This window comes from Panthera onca, chromosome D2 (genome assembly GCF_046562875.1).
Source record: "Panthera onca isolate mPanOnc1 chromosome D2, mPanOnc1 haplotype 2, whole genome shotgun sequence".
Lineage (NCBI taxonomy): Eukaryota > Metazoa > Chordata > Mammalia > Carnivora > Felidae > Panthera > Panthera onca.
Window position 1 is genome coordinate 40,163,744 of NC_138349.1, and position 16,739 is coordinate 40,180,482.

At 35.6% G+C, this 16,739-nt stretch overlaps 1 protein-coding gene across 7 annotated transcripts in view; it reads left to right on the forward strand.

Annotated features, from left to right (window-relative positions):
- PARG (poly(ADP-ribose) glycohydrolase) overlaps positions 1-16,739 on the forward strand; it is a 131,322-nt gene that overhangs the window by 66,108 nt on the left and 48,475 nt on the right. For all 7 annotated transcript variants that reach the window (XM_081790506.1, XM_081790507.1, XM_081790508.1 and 4 more), the window contains 3 exons: positions 2,574-2,653; positions 7,015-7,075; positions 11,125-11,200. In XM_081790506.1, coding sequence (XP_081646632.1) covers positions 2,574-2,653; positions 7,015-7,075; positions 11,125-11,200 — 217 coding nt within the window. The remainder of the gene's footprint in view (positions 1-2,573; positions 2,654-7,014; positions 7,076-11,124; positions 11,201-16,739) is intronic.

Genomic DNA, 16,739 nt, shown 5'->3' on the forward strand with positions numbered 1-16,739 from the left:
TCCTACCTCCTTCTTGTCTCTCATTCCTTCCACGTCACATGGCACTTCATGTTCCATCCAGATATTTGGTTACAGAGTGATTTGAAATTAGGCTTGGAACAACAAATAAACAGAATACATTGAGATTCTCTTTGATTTTGTACCTTTAAGGTTAGGACCTGCAAAATAAACAATAGTGCTTGGGGCGCCTGGGTGACTTAGTTGATTTAAGTGTCCGACTTCGGCTCAGGTCATGATCTCACGTTTGTGAGTTCAAGCCCCATGCCAGGCTCTGTGCTGACAGCTTAAAGCCTGGAGCCTTCTTTGGATTCTGTGTCTCTGTCTCTCCCCTGCTTGTGCCCTGTCTCTTTCTCTCTCTTAGCTCAAAGCCTGGAGCCTCCTGCAGATTCTGTGTCTCTGTCTCTCCCCTGCTCGTGCCATGTCTCTCTCTCTCTCTCTCCCTCCCTCTCTCTCTCTCAAAATAAATAAACATTAAAAAAATAATAAGCAGGGGCGCCTGGGTGGCTCAGTCGGTTAAGCGTCCGATTTCGGCTCAGGTCATGATCTCGCAGTCCGTGGGTTCGAGCCCCGCGTCGGGCTCTGTGCTGACAGCTCGGAGCCTGGACCCTGCTTCCGATTCTGTGTCTCCCTCCCTCTCTGCTCCTCCCCCGCTCATATTCTGTCTCTCTCTCAAAAATAAATAAACATTAAAAAAAAAAAATAAACAGTGGTGCTCATTTGTAGTAGGTGATAATGACTGCCATACAATCTTCCAGGAAAGTCAGTATTGCTAGGGTAGTAAATCTATAGTCCCAAGAGTCTCTTAGAGTTACTAATTTGTCATTGTGGTTTTGAAATATGTGAACTTCTATGCAATTTTATAAACAACTGACCACAAATAGAAGCAAGGGACCCTTTTTTATGTTTGGGGGAATTATTTCTTAAGGACAACAGCTATTTTCTCCTTACTACACAATAGTTCTGTGGAATTGAAACTTTTTTACTTTAATTGAATCACATAGTGCATCAGTTCATCTCTAAGAATAGATGGTGGCTGCCTTTGTATTCATACTGTTTCCCTCTACTAAGTAGTAAACCTAGAAAGGGATTTTGCAATGGTTCCCAAGATATTCATTTAGTAAATCACATTTATTTGATACTGGATGTTTAATTAAACTGCCAAGTGGCTTCTTCATTTTGACTATCATTTTGATTTAAATAAACTCTATCCTGGTTGACACATTGCATAAGAAACCAAGCTGAAATCTGCTCTCTCAAAGATCCTTTCTTTCAGCAGGCAACTGGATTTTAAGAGTATTTGTAATAAACATTTTAGAAAAGTAAGTTCTTTCAAATGAGTAAAAATGATCATATAGGCTCTCTTAAACTATTTTTAAAAATCAGCTCAATTTTATTGTACTTTATTTTTTGAATTAGTTCACTTTTAAATTTAGTTAAAATACTTTTCTGATGTTAGTATTCTTTTCAGGAAATAAATATTCACATAAATTGTTTTCTCAGAAATTTGACCCTGAATACAGAATTTCAGATCATTGAAAACAGGATCATTTGAAATCTACATTTCCTTCCCTTTTCCTAATTTATTTCAGTTGCTCAATAGGATTTTCTCATGGAATTAACTTTTCCCTCTCTGCATAGTTACATAAGCCTGCTTTCCTAATCATGAAAAATTTCACCCATTTCAGCACTTATTAAAGTGAACTTTTACTTGGAGGGTTTCTGGTTGTAAAGCCAGAGTATATGACTAGAGGCAGATAAATAATAACTCATCATTTATAGCTCAGAATTGCTTTATAATTTTTAAATGCCTTTGGAAAGCTTGATCTTATGCCCAAAAGCATGCTTTTGTGTTTGAAATCCTTTAGTGAACTACTTATTCAGGTCATATGCTTCCAAAGTCCTGCTTTTCTTTCCTCAGGATAAATTGCATTATGTGTTACCATTAACAATGCCACATCATTTCAAAGGAAACTAAATTAAGTAGTGCAAGTCCAGGTTACTGGAAACTAGATGAGTAGGCACTGTTTTGGTCACTATGCAAAGGGTATATCTGTTTAATTACCAAAGACTGTCAGGCCCCAAATACTTTGTCATACCTGCTTGTCATTACTGTCACCACCCACTGCCCTCCCTCCCTGAATACAATCCTTTGGATTTTTTTTCAGGTACCATTTTTGTTCAGTCATTTAACTACCTAGCAATATTGTGAATTATTAGTGTTTGCCATTGGGAAAATAAGCATTTACTCACTGGCCTAATTGACTTTGGGGGACCAGATGGTGCCTTCTCCCTGGAGAAGGACAGATTGGAGAAATGTGGTTGTTAGAGAGTGCCATCTGACTTGAACAACTTTTAAGAAGCCTAGTTCTAGTTGATTTTAGTCTTTTCCAGATGCTGTTCTAATCCAGTTTTCCAGTTTTCTGTCATTACAGAATTGCCTTCCTTTACTTAGTAGCAATGTAGATGTAGTTTTGTGGGTCATTAAGGTATTTATTTATTTATTTATATTTATATTTTCATTAAGGCATTTTAAACCACCCTTTTTTATTTTCTTTATTTTTGATCTCTTTCAGGTTGTTTGAAGGACGTTCATCAAGGAAACCAGAGAAACTTAAGACACTCTTCTGCTATTTTAGAAGAGTCACAGAGAAAAGTAAATTTCTTTCATTCTTAATATAATTTTTATCACTGATGGGGACAGTTCAGATTGAGTGACAGGTCAGAAACATTTTGTGTTCAAAGTACACCTTCCTGCCCAGACCAAATAATTCAATATTATAATTCAGATTTTATGCGTATGCTATGTATGTACATTAAATGTGTGCTATGAATATGTGTGACTTTTATATACTCTGAAATTAGAACAGTGGAACATACTTTAATAAATTTTCATGAATTAAAAACAGTAAATTAGTACTTTGAAAAGAAAATATATTGACCAAAAAATACATTTCGAGTGTCCTTCCTTCCTTTCCTTCCTTTCCTTCCTTTCCTTCCTTTCCTTCCTTTCCTTCCTTTCCTTCCTTTCCTTCTTTCCTTCTGTCCGTCCGTCCTTCCGTCCGTCCGTCCTTCCTTCCTTCCTTCCAAGTTTATTTATTTTGAGAGAGAGAGCGAGTGAGTGTATGCTTGCACGCCCAAGTGGGGAAGGGGCAGAAAGAGGGAGAGAGAGAATCCCAAGCAGACTCTGCTCTGTCATTGCAGAGCCCAATGATGAGGGGCTCAATCCCAGGGCCATGAGATCATGACCTGAGCCGAAATCAAGAGCCAGATGCTCAACCGACTGAGTCACCCAGGCACCCCAGGTGTTCTTTATTTAAAGAAGCATTGACTACTAACAATTAGTTTATTTGCAGAGGACAGCCAATTTGTTGCCTGCTTACTCATCCCTCTCTTTTGTGGCCCCTTTACACACTGTAGAATTCTTATAAAACAGTATTGTACTTAGTGTTTACATGTTTGTCTTTTTCTGTTGGACCCTGACAATCTTGTTTTCCCAGATACTAATTGTGACACCTGAGGCAATAGTGGTAAATGTATAACCAGTGCTGGTAGCGACCAGCTAATAATAGATTGGTATTGGCACTCTTACCCTAGGAGCTGGGTGACCCAGACAAGTTTCTTAACACCTCTAAGCCTTAGCTTCCTGACCTCTAAAATCAAAGAATAATGATAATTACCTCATAAGGTAGTTGTAAATATTAAATGAGAAGTTACATACTTAATAATAAATGTTAGCTATTATCAGTGGGTGGCCTTTTCTAAAAGTTGATTATAAGAGAAACAAGAGCATCCCAAAGTTTGCTTTTGTTACATAGAGAAAGTCAACTCTGGTCAAGTGAAATGAGTTTCAGTTCTGGCCATTCAGTTGTTGGTTTGCCTTAAAGCACATCACTGAATCATTTTAAGGTCAATATTCTCATATTCTTCCTTTAGTATGTAATCTCACATTATAGTGTACTTGGCATTTTTTTCTTTTTGAAGGTATTGCTGTTGAACATTGTTCAGATTTTTGGAAATAAATCAGTTATCAGGATTTTGGTATTTAAGGAAAAAAATCATGCTTCTTTGGAGAGTTATCTATTTCTTATTTATTTTTAGTTTTGTTCATTATACTGAATAAAATAATTAAGGAAATGAAGGCTCATTTGTGTTTGTGAGACATAAAGCCAAATTAGAATTTGTAATAATTTTTTGGAAAGATGAGTATATTTTTGCTATTATAAATTTACTGTGCTAAACAGAATGAATTCCATTATTATACCTAAGTAATTCAGAGTTTACTTTTCTGTCCTTGGAGTCAAATTATGTATGTCTTCTCTAGTCACTAACTTGCCTAAGTTTTAGGATTTTATTTATTTGAGGGAAAAAGCTAAAATTTTGTTTTTTCAACTAGAAATTTATAAACCATCATAAATATTAGGAATTAGGCTGAAAAAATAAATTATAATTAGGCATTTTATTTTCTGGCTTTTTCATTGTACATGGTAATTTAGTCTTTTGTAGAAATGTAATGAAACATCTTACAAGTTTTTAGGATGGAAAGCTACAGGCTTAAGGAGGAAGTAGTGGTATAAAAGAGGTTTACAAGTTAATGATTACCTTACAAAGAAGTTCTGAAGTCTACCGAATAGAAACTATAAAAACCTATTTAAAGTACTGTATTTCATCATATCTAGGATATCGTAGATGGTAAAAAGTGTCATGTTATGTACCACTAAGAAGGAAAAAACACTCAGGATGGGCAGTCATAGGAGACCTCTCTTACAAAGCTGATACACCAAAGGTCTGTACCTTCAGTGTAAGGATAGTTGAGAAATGTACCTGGCTGTGCAAAAAGGAGACAACAAAGGAACTGCAAGTGCCAACCTTGGCACTGGCTAGAGAAAGGACAAAAAAATCTCCCCTGAGAATTTGAACCACAAGTCTCAAGTTTGGGGTCTGAAGTCATATTATCAGTGTGATCCACAAAAGCCTGCAACAGAGGACTTAATTCAGATCTAGATCAGGTTGGTGTTGCTCCCAGATGACTAAGAAGCAGATGCACATTTTCTCTGGAAAAATTCAACTGTAATCTAGACCAGTGGCAAAGGCTAGATACGTTCCATTATGAAAGCTGTATCCCAGTTTCAGAAGTTTAGTACATGAAAAACATGCGCCTTTTAGAATTGATAAAATGTAATTCTGTCAGGACCAACTTTTCAGTGTTGTCAGATGTCTATATTTTATTTATTTATTTATTTATTTATTTATTTATTTATTTTGAGAGAGAGAGAGAGAGAGAGGGTGTGTGTGTGCAGGAGGGGCAGAAGGAGAGAAGACAGAATCCCAAGCAGGTTCCACAGTCAGCACAGAGCCTGATGTGGGCTCGATCTCACCACTGCGAGGTCACAACTTGAGCTGGTCTCAAGAGTCGGATGCTCAACCGACTGAGCCACTCAGGTGACACTATATTTTATATTTTAATGGAGATCTTGAGGTTTAAAGATTTTCAAGGGCTTTCTAAAATAATTTCAATATAGTTTTGGATAAAGTATCTTATAGATGGAGTATTTAAAAATTGAGGATTCATATGCAGCATATATTGTGATTTTATTAAGGGAAATATTTTATTAATCAAAGTAACCTAGCATAGAAGTTACCTTTTTATGGAAGAAAGGTAAAAAGAATGCTCTCAAGGTATTTCTGATATTAATTATATCTAAGGAACCATGTTCTACCTTTTTTCTGGCTTTCCCAGCAATATTCATTTATGAATTTCTCTTGGGATCTCCTAATATATCTGAAGGACATTTAATATATGAAGGATTTTAATATGTGAAGGACATTTAATATTCTTATTTATCTGCTAATTTGCTGAATGATAATACTGACATTATTTTCTTATAAATAGAATTGCTTCTCTGGTGTTTGAATTGTTTGATCTCATATTTATGAGTTTTAAATATGCTATCCATTTGCCTTAGAGAAATTACTTAAGGAAATCTTAAGAATATTTATAACCCATATTAACAAAATTCTGTTTTCTACAGTAACTACTCCATATGATTTTTGAGTTGTTACTGCTTGTGACTGAGAGCAGAGAAATGTGGAATCATACAGAGGAATGAAACGATCGTCAAGCTTTCATTGGGCCTCTACCACCATTATCACTAATAGTTCCTGACATATCTCTTTGCTTAAGAGCTTTTTTCTTTCTTGCTTTCTTTTTTTTTTTTTTTTTTAACAGAAGAAAACAGAAGTGGCCTGGCCTTTTTAGTTTGTTCTTCGATTTGAATCAAATTACTTTTGGCCTGCTGATTTATTTGTTGTTTTTGCCACTAGTTTAAAAAAAAAAAAAGTAAACTTAACAGAAAAGGATCATACTCCTTTAACATGTACTGCATTTTGATCCCCCTCCTATCTATCCCTCCTTGACAACTATGTTGTCTTTCTTTTCTCTAACCTCTTAGAACAAAGCAATCCCTCCTTCTAGTTAAGGTGCCTTGTAAGTAAAGCGATTGCATATCATCTAAACCCTGGATTTAACCATGTCAACTCCAAAGGGCATGCCAACAATTTGTTTTTTAATCGCAGACATTTTATTTTATTATAACATGCATAAATGTGTATACATTCATCAATCTTCAGGTGTAGGATCAAGACCTTTCTTTGAAAAGGAGTCTATAGATTAAAATTCAGTTTTGTCTTTATTGTATAAGCTACACCCATTAATGCACCTTTTTTTTCCAATGATTTTTCACAAGTATATTCAGTTTAGAAAACTTTACCAGTAAGTATCAACTGTTGTGCTGTTGTTTGTGTAGTTTTGTTTTTCAGTAAGGATTTTATAGCAAGAGTTCCTACTATAAGGATAATATTATTTTAAATCGATCTTCTGTTGTATTCTAACAGTAAGCTTGGTATTTTCCCATTCGTTTTACAACCATTGTTAGATCCATTCTTTTACTGAATGTATATAATCTTTTCAAAATCAAAACTTCTTTTGGGTGTGTTTTTCTTTTATTGCTTTTGTAGAACCTACTGGCTTGGTGACATTTACAAGACAGAGTCTTGAAGATTTTCCAGAGTGGGAAAGGTAATAGTAATAAAAATAATCTGGGAATCCTAGAATTAGAAGGACTCTTTCATCATGCAAGGATTCTATTTCACAACCTCAGGAAAAATGGTTTCCCAACCTCTTAGTTGCCCTAATGCTAGGGGAGTTTTGTATCATAAATGATCCATTGATAGCTCTCATTGTTAGAAAGGCCATGCTTTCTGAATCAAGGCCTGCAAGCCTTTGACTTCTACTGTTTGCCTTAGTGGATTTTTTTGTTTTTGTTTTTGATTTTATTTTTGTTTTCTGAAACAAAATCTTATTTAGAATTAAGGAGTTTGTGTGTGAAGACACTAATATTAACTAGAACAACCAATATATAATGTTCAGTCTTACCTCCTCTTTTGGTTAGTATATATGTATTTTATGGCTTTTCATTCTGGAGGACAAGATGTTGGAAAATTTTTTCATTAAACTAAAATGTAAATAGTAATTACTTAGAATTTGTCTCAGTGACAAGAATTTTGAAGTTTGGCTATTCACATGCAGATTTTGTGGAAGTTGCTAATTTACTGGGGCTTTTTTTCTTATTATTTACCTACAAATAACTGAGAAGAATAATAATCAATCTGAGTTCATTCAGATTTGTAAGTTCCTTGGGGCCCTGAACTAGTCAATACTTTCCCTAGTCTAGAGCAGGTCCCCATATCACCTAAAGAGGAATAGATCACCTTTTCCATTGCACATGAGAACATGATCAAACATACTAAATGCATATTTTGCATATGCATTCGTGTTGACCAGTGCCTCTCATTTTCATTTTCCCATAATTTTTATCATAGCTTTTAATTATTTCCTTTGGAATTAGTGATGAAAGGGACTTACTTTTAAGGAAGTTAACTTGATAAAACACATCTGCTTAAGTGGCTTTCCTGTGGTGTTTTTTTTTTTATCCATCAAAGATGTTTATTTGTGAGGTGAAAAAAACCAAAGAAACTTACATTAGGAGCTGACTGCATGGCTGAGATGACTATTAATAGAGGGAAGTGGGTAAAAGTTTAAACAACCTGAAGACAAAAAACAAAAACAAAATTGAGCCAGAAAGGAAGAGAACATGTACAGCATTTTGGAGTCTTGGCATGTTAGAGATGAAAGGGACCCCCAAGAAATCATCTGGTCTAGCTGTCTACTAAAAGTATCAGTCAACTCTACCTGTGACAGATGACAGACAGCTTCAGTGTTGGGAAATTCACTCTTTCACCTCAGTGTGTCCCATTGTTGATGTTCAACATCATAATGCTTTCTTGACCCACCCCCATCTCTAACAGTGCACATAGGTAACACACTAAACTTACTCTTTTCTCTGTTTCACATATAATATGGATTCTAAACCCTTTATATTTGTTCTTGATCTACTCCAGGCCATTGGTCTCTCTTAAAATATGGTGTCTACAACTAAAAGTAACAATTTGCTGCTATCTGCCCAGGCCAGGGTACAGATTGCTTTTCTTAGCTTTTGTGTTAGTATCTGACAGGAATACAGACGTTTTGTTCATCTCACTTTGGTGTAGATTTTATAGATCATGCAGAGGGCTTGTTTTTAATTCAGCTGTAGATCTCAGCTCTTCATCTGACATTCATTTGGCACTAAGGGGAAAGGACACCCATTTGTACATTACCATCTGGGAGAGAAGGGATAGGTCAAAATGCCAACCACAATTGGCAAGGCTGCTGTGTCAGTGAGATAAATTTGCCCCTGAGTAAGATCAAGATACTCCCCTTAACTTTGATAGGCACAATTTGACTTGATAACTTTTCTAACGTTTTTGTTTCATTGATCTCTTTGTTTTAGCTGCTTCGTAAGTGAGTTGGAGAATGTAACTAATCAATCTCCCAGATTCCACAGAACCAGAAACATGCATTCACTTTAAGAGGGAGGATAAAGAAGAGATGAGGATTGTTGGTGTTCCCAACAGCAAGGGGCTAAATGAGAGCCAGGAAGTTGGAGGTTTTTCTGATTTCCAAGCTTCTGCCATGTTACAGTTAACCCAGCAGTCACCAGTGACTACCTTAGCTGGGCTTACTTAATCACAGAGAGTTACAGTCCTCTGTCTTTGATTCCTAGTGCGGTGGTATGAAAGATTTGCTTGGGCCAAAAGGGGACACCTGTCAGGAAGTTGGAGGATGCTTTTTTAAAAAGTGGCTAGCAATTTCATAATTTTATTGAGAGCTGTACTATATGTTGACAGCTTCCATCATGGAGAATAGTTGATGTCAGATGAGATTTGTTTTGAAGTCCTGGCTGACAAACTAGAGATTTCTGGATCGTGCTTCTTTGTCCTTTCAGTAGTATCCTCATGGATAGTCTCCCTTAGCATAAAATGGCTAGGAAAATAGGATCAAAAAACAAACGAAGGAAGTTAAAAAAAAAATCAAACTTGTGTCACTACTTTCTACAAGAGATTTGGAAAGTAATTTTTCTAAAGGTGTAGCATACTGGTTAAGAGTTTGGACCACTGTTAGGTTACCTGGGTTCAAATCTTTGTTTTGCTTCATTTATGAGACTTAGGCAGGTTACTTAAATGCTTTCTGTGTCTTGTTTTCCCATCTGTAAAAGGAGATGGTAATGGGGTTGCTATCAGGATTAAATGAGTTAATGCAAATGCAGCTCTTAGAATCTGTAGTGAATTGCCTGCTGAGTTTAAGGCTCTCAGTCTTCTGGACTGGAGCTTCCCCAGAAATGTATTTGGACTCCTTGAAATCAGGAAGAATGTAAATCCCAAAAAGTAAATAGCACTCCCCCAGTTAAATTGTTTTTAAAAATGTGTAATTATTATAAAAAATATGTAATTCCCCCCGCATGAATGCCACCCTTATGTAAGTTAGAGATTTGGATTTCATCTGTTATATTCTTTTATAACTTATATTCTTTATTAAGTAAGTAATGGGGAGAGTCTATTAGCAAAAAATGTCATCAAATACTATTAATAAAATGGAATTGATTGTTTAATATAATGTAAGACAGGTAAACACAGTAAGGGAGGAAAAAGTTTCTTCTTAACCCAGTTAGGATCCCAGACTGGGTCTGAAAATTAAACAGACAAAGACAGATTAACAGGAGAAAAGCACACAAATTTATTTAATATAAATTGTACATGTCGCAGGAGCCTTCTTAAGGAAATGAAAGCCCAAAGAAACAGACCCACATACTTTATACTAGGTTTGATAAAGAGTGAACATCTCTAAGGAATATGACAGATTAAGAAATATGAGGTAATTGTAGTAAACTGGGGGAAACTTAGCAAGGCTTGTTTGCTAGATTCTTGATACCCCTTCTTCTTTAGAGATAAGGATACTGCTTTCCTCCAGATAGAGGGTGGGCACCTTGCACATGAGGGGTTTATTACAGGGAAGAACTATGAGGAGGGGAGGTCAGAGTGACCCTTCTGTTTCTGCCATTTTCTCAAATTTAAAATATTTGTTAGGCCATGGTGTCACGTTTTAGGGTGGCATGACCTCAGTGACCATGGCTTATAAAAGGGAAAGAAAATAATTGTGACTTAGAGGTACTAGGTTCATCCATCAATTTTATTAATATAAAAATACAATAGATCAGAATTTCTGTGGCATGTATTTTCATCAAGATACCCCTGCCACACACACTCATGTTTATCAAACTAGTGAAAATAGACCCTATCTTAGCATCATATATGATTTATTGCTAAATTTTTCTGTATTTTTCTTTGGGTTGCCAACTGTAGCATAATAACATTTCATAGATCTTAAATTTTTTTTTATATTTTGAGAAGTTTTTCAACTCTTAAAGAAAAGAAACTGATATTTTATAGGAGAAATAATGGGTTTCAGAACAGCATATTATCCCATTTTAATTTAAATATGTGTATTTAATATTTGAATAAGAACACGTTTGGGAGCGTCTATATCAAAAATGTTAACCAGGCATCTGTTTCTGGCTTTTAAGATTCGAAACAGTTTCAATTTGTCTTTTATATTCATCTATATTTCCACATTTTTCTGTAGTGAAGTATTTGTCATTAAAAGTAAAGGATTATCTTTTTAAATTATAGATGTGACAAACCCCTGACTCGATTGCATGTCACTTATGAAGGTACCATAGAAGGAAATGGTCAAGGCATGCTACAGGTAGGTGAATCACAATGGTGTGTGTTTGGGACTCTCTCTTATCGAGTGACAGCAAAGAAAACTTGAAAACCTATTTGTTCATCTCCTAAACTGATTTAATGCAAAGAAGCATGATAGCAGAATGGAGAAAAACACCAAACAGATCATCTTGACAGCCTTGGTAAAGCTGTTATTTGCCAGTGTACTGTTTCTCACGTGTGCCTCTTTAAAAAGCCTTTGACAGAAAATCTTAAGATCTGGACAACATCAGGCCTCTTAGTTCAGACATTGACTGTAGATTGACAGTGGAGGAAGTTCCCAGGGTATGGTCTTGACAAGCCATCACTAGCAGTTTTGTTCTTTTTCTTTAAAGGCTGTTGCTCTGCCCCCAAATGATGACCAGCTTGAAATGTTTTTCTGCCACCAACCTTGTTTAGGTCTTAGGACACAGACATCTAAAATTGATTGATAAGAAAGTCGTCTCTCCCATATGTAACAGTTTTAGGTACGTGAGCCAGCTATGCTTGCTGTCTCTTCCCCGTTTCAGAGCAGGTTATTTTGTCCATCTCTCAGTCTTTGTTATTTATCTGTGTCATTGCCTTCACTTTAAAAACATATATTTTTGGAAAAAGGAGTTAACAAAGAAAACACCCTGTGTATCTAGCTTTAAATTGTTGTAACACTTAACACATGTTTTCCTTTTGCTTTGTAGTGATAGTGATCTTTTTTCAAAAATCAGTAATCTGAGGCAAAATGTTGGTGATTTGTGTTCTTATCCCAATGTCAGTATCCCAATGTCAGGCATCACAATGTCAGTTTTCTTTGAAAGATGCTTATACATCATTTCACTTCTACTGGGAATTGCTGATTTTTCTTCTTAGATCCTTATTTGGTGCTTATATTGGGTCAGACTCTAAATCAGGTTCCAGAGAGTGGACTAACTTATTTGAATAACTTAATGTATACTGTAAAATTACTGGACTGATTTGCATTTGCCTAGTTATTATATATTTATACTCTAAGTGCTTAATGAAACTGAGATTCTTTTTAGAATGGCCTTTTAAAAGATACATTTATAATTAAAATCTTCAAAGGGGCAAACCATGCTTTGTTTTAAATCACCATCTCCCAGTGATTTTTTTGAGATTATAAATAGAAATACTTAGGATAACTGGAGTAATATTTGTCTGGTAGTTAAAAAAATTTTTTTTAATTTGTATTTAATCATTACTTTTTTTGTTAAATAATAATTTTGAAATAGGCTTAAAATTTACTTCAAATGAATGTTACTTTTCCCCCACATTTCCATTTTGATGATGTTCTTTTCTACATTAAAGTAATAGATTGACTGAGAGAGTCTTAATACACATGAAATAAACAAAGCTACTGCTAGTTAGCGCTGTGGGAATGCTGACCTTTCATCACAATACAATTCAGCAAGGAATTATTTAACAACATTCAAGGGTGAGATTCTTCCCACTTTTCCAGAATATATTATAGGTGAAATGTGAAACCTCAGTAGATTAAAAGAATACCATAAAGACTTCTATTAATTATTCTCCCTACCCATGCTATGTATCCCCAGGAGATTGGAGAATACTGTATTGCAATTTAAAAAGTTCCTTGTGTAGCATATAAGTTACATTATGCTGAATGGCAACAACAAGACCTCTCTAAGGATTGTTATCATTTCTCTCTTTTCATCAAGTTATAATTCAGAAACTGAATAATCTGAACAAGTAGCTTTAAAGTGAAGTGAGTTGGAAAATGGCTAAAAATAAGCACTCATATGCTTGTGTTCATGTTCTGGAACAGGTTTCTCACCTGTAATAGAAAGCCTTCTATTAAGAACTTTTTTAAGTAGTGGAAAGTTTGATTTTTTTAAAAGACCCCTGCCTTCAGGGGCATATTGAGTTTAGTATAACGTATTTATTTCTATGCATACCTTTCAAGTAATAAATGTTGGCCTTTTATTCAAAGAATGAATAATAGTATGCACATTGAATGTATTTCATTTATCATTACCAAGTTATACATAAATTATATAGAACTTCCTTTTTATTTTAGTTATGTACCTTGTTCCAGTAAAAATTAAGTTTAGCTGATCTCAAACTTTGTTTCTCATTTGTATTCACGATACCATTATACTTACGTAGCTAGTCTCTTGGTTTTCAAGTGCTGTCTGTTTTAATTTTTTGCTGGACCTCTCTTTTCTTCAGTTTCTTTCCCACTGACTTATTTGAGGCCTAAGTAATTCTTGTCAAACCTATTTAGTAGTCACCTAACCAGCTTCTCTGCTTTTAATTTTACACCTTTCCAATTCATTCTTTAAACTCTAGACTGAGTTTAAAGTTACAACTGGACTCTGTGTAAGGCCCAGTTGTAACTTTTCTTTTTATAATCATTCCAAGAATACCTTATCACCAACCATAATCCTTCACATACTCTACATCGCAGATAGGCGTGAGGAACATGCTTATCACTCTTCATAGAGCTGCTTACAGCTCTGTGTTTTTCCTATGTGTTTGTGCAGTTATTCCCTCTGCCTGAATGTCAGCAAAATCTAAATTGAATATCATCTCCTCTTGTAAACTCCCCTATTCTCCTCCCCATGCTCCAATTTTAGTTAATTTTATTATTTGGAAAGGATCAAATATATTCTAGTAGGTTCGTTAATAAACATTTTTTCATTCTGCTTATGTGCTGGGATCTCATCTAGATTACAAATGCTGTGAAGCCAGGGCCCACGTCTTACTTATTTTTGTATCTCATGGTCCCCAGCACAATATTCAGTTAATATTTGTTGAATATTTTAAGTCATAAATCACCCAATGCATAATGACTTTATATGTTGTAAATAATTCTAATCAATGGACTTGTTGAATCAAAATTATTTTTCTATATAAGCTACAGAATTACTCTTTTTTTAGTGTTGATTTAGTATGTCTGAATGTAAATTTATATATGATTCTATGATAACTCATTTCAAGATCTTGTCCAGTCATATTTTTCAGTATTTTCTAAGTTCTTTTCTAATGAAAGAAGACTGCTTTACCTTCTATTAGTTTCTGTCTTTCCACATATATTTTTATATGTAAAAAAATTCATATTCTTGTTTTACTCTTTTGTAGAATAGGCTTCAAAGTATTGTTTAATATTACAATTGCTTTAGAGACATAAGCAACTTAAAAAAAATTTTTTTTAATGTTTATTCATTTTAGAGAGGAGAGGAGGAGGGACAGAGAGAAAGGGAGACACAGAAACCGAAGCAGGCTCCAGGCTGTGAGCTATCAGCACAGAGCCCAGTGCAGGGTCCGAACTCACAAACTGTCAGATCATGACCTGAGCCAAAGTCGGATGCTTAACCGACTGAGCCGCCCAGGTGCCCTGAGAATACAAGCAGGTTTTAAGAAATCTTACATTTGACAGTAGTCTGAAAGTATATGTAAAATCATAGAAAAAAATCTATATTGGTGTCTGCCCCTGATTCTTTGCACAGAGCTCCTAAAACCCTTGTAATTTCCTAGGTGATGGGAGTGTCTTTTGTTCTGATGAGGTGACTTTTGGTGAGCTCCTGGAGAGCTTTAGGGTGGGGGCTGGTTACCAAAAAGACTAAGCCATGATTAGAAGCTTGAAACTTTCTACTCTACTCCCCATATTCTGGGAAAAGGAGAGGGACTGGAGACTGTGCTAATGATTGATGATCCTGCCTAAGTGATGAAGCTTCCACCAAACTACCCAAAAGTATGGCATTCAAAGAGCTTCCAGGTTGGTGAACATGTGGAAGTTGGTGAACATGGGGAGAGGGAGAGGTAGCTCTATGCCTCTTACCATATACCACGCCCTATCACTTCATATGTCTGTTCATCTCTGTCCATTATTATATCCTTTTTAATAAATGAGTAAACATAAGTAAGTGTCACCGTGAGTTCTGTGAGTTTATCAAACCACAAGAGCAGATTATGAGAACCCCATTTATAGCCGATCAACTGTACTTCTAGTTGCAGTTGGTGTCTGCAGTGGGGCAGTTTTGTGGGACTGAATTGTTATTAGCCTGTTGGATCTGATGCTAACTCCTGGTAGATAGTGTCAGAACCGAATTGAATTATAGGACACCCAGCTGGTGTTTCAGAATTGCTCTATGTGTGGAAACCCATACATCTGACATCAGAAGTGTTGTGAGTGTGGTAGTACTGTAGGAGTAGAGGAAAGAGAGTTATTTTCTCTGTACAATATTCAAGCCTCTCTTGCCTTACTAAAATCTTTGTGGGTGTGGGTGGCTATGTATGTACACAAGGTGTTATGTATGTGTGTAATCTAAATCCTCAAATAGGGTAATCTAAAAGTTGGAAACCATTTCTTACATATTGCCCCATAGAGCTTCACATAATGTTGGACATGCTGGAGTGCTTAGTAAGTTTAAGACAAATAATACTGACAGGTAGAATTTGCTTTGTCTAGAGCATTGTGTAACTCATCTTTATTAATAGGAGCTTGGGGATCCCATTATAGTACTCCACAGAAAGCTTATGAGTAATTTTAAACTAAATTGGAAATATTAATTTAGTTGAATCTTTTTTTTTTGTTTTAATGTTTATTTTTGAGAGAGGGGTCAGAGTGTTAGCAGGGGAGGGTCAGAGAGAGAGACAGACAGACAGACAGAATCCGAAGCAGACTCCAGGCTCCAAGCTGTCAGCACAGAGCCTGACACAGGGCTCGAACTCATGAACCATGAGATCATGACCTGAGCTGAAGTCTGATGCTCAACCGGCTGAGCCACCCAGGTGTCCCCTTTGGGTTTTTCTTTTAACTTTTTTTTTTTTATTCCAGTTAGTTAGCATACAGTGTGATATTAGTTTCAGCTATACAATTTTTGATTCAACACTTAGATACAACAACCCGTGCTCATCACCACGATGCACTCCTTAATTCCCATCACCTATTTAACCCACCCCCCGCCTATCTACCCTCTGGTAACCCTCTGTGTGCCCTCTATAGTTAAGAGTCTGTTTCTTGGTTTGCCTCTGTTTCTCCCTCCCCTGTGATTGTTTATTTTGTATCTTAAACTCCAAATATGAGTGAAATCATATGGTATGTGTCTTTCTCTGACTGACTTATTTCACTTAGCATAATACTCTCTGACTCCATTCTCATCATTGCAAAAGGCAAGATTTCATACTATTTTTTGGCTGAGTAATATTCTAGTGTGTGTGTGTGTGTGTGTGTGTGTGTGTGTGTGTGTGTATGTGTGTATGTATATATATACATAAAACATCTTCTTTATCCATCAGTCAATGGACATTTGGGCTCTTTCCATAAACGTGCACCCCAATGTTTATAGCAGCATTATCAACAATAGCCAATTTTATGAGTCTTTGTTGTTAAACTAGGTTTCCTGTTTTCTTTTTTTTTTCTCCTTAGGTATAGTAAAAATAAACAGTTTGTAATGTTCATGTCGTTTGCTTTGCATCTGAATTTAGGGTGAAATTTTATCTCTTTATTCTTTCACAGAAGAAAAAGGTTATCCAAAAAAGGGCAATTACTTAAAAAAAAGGGCAAT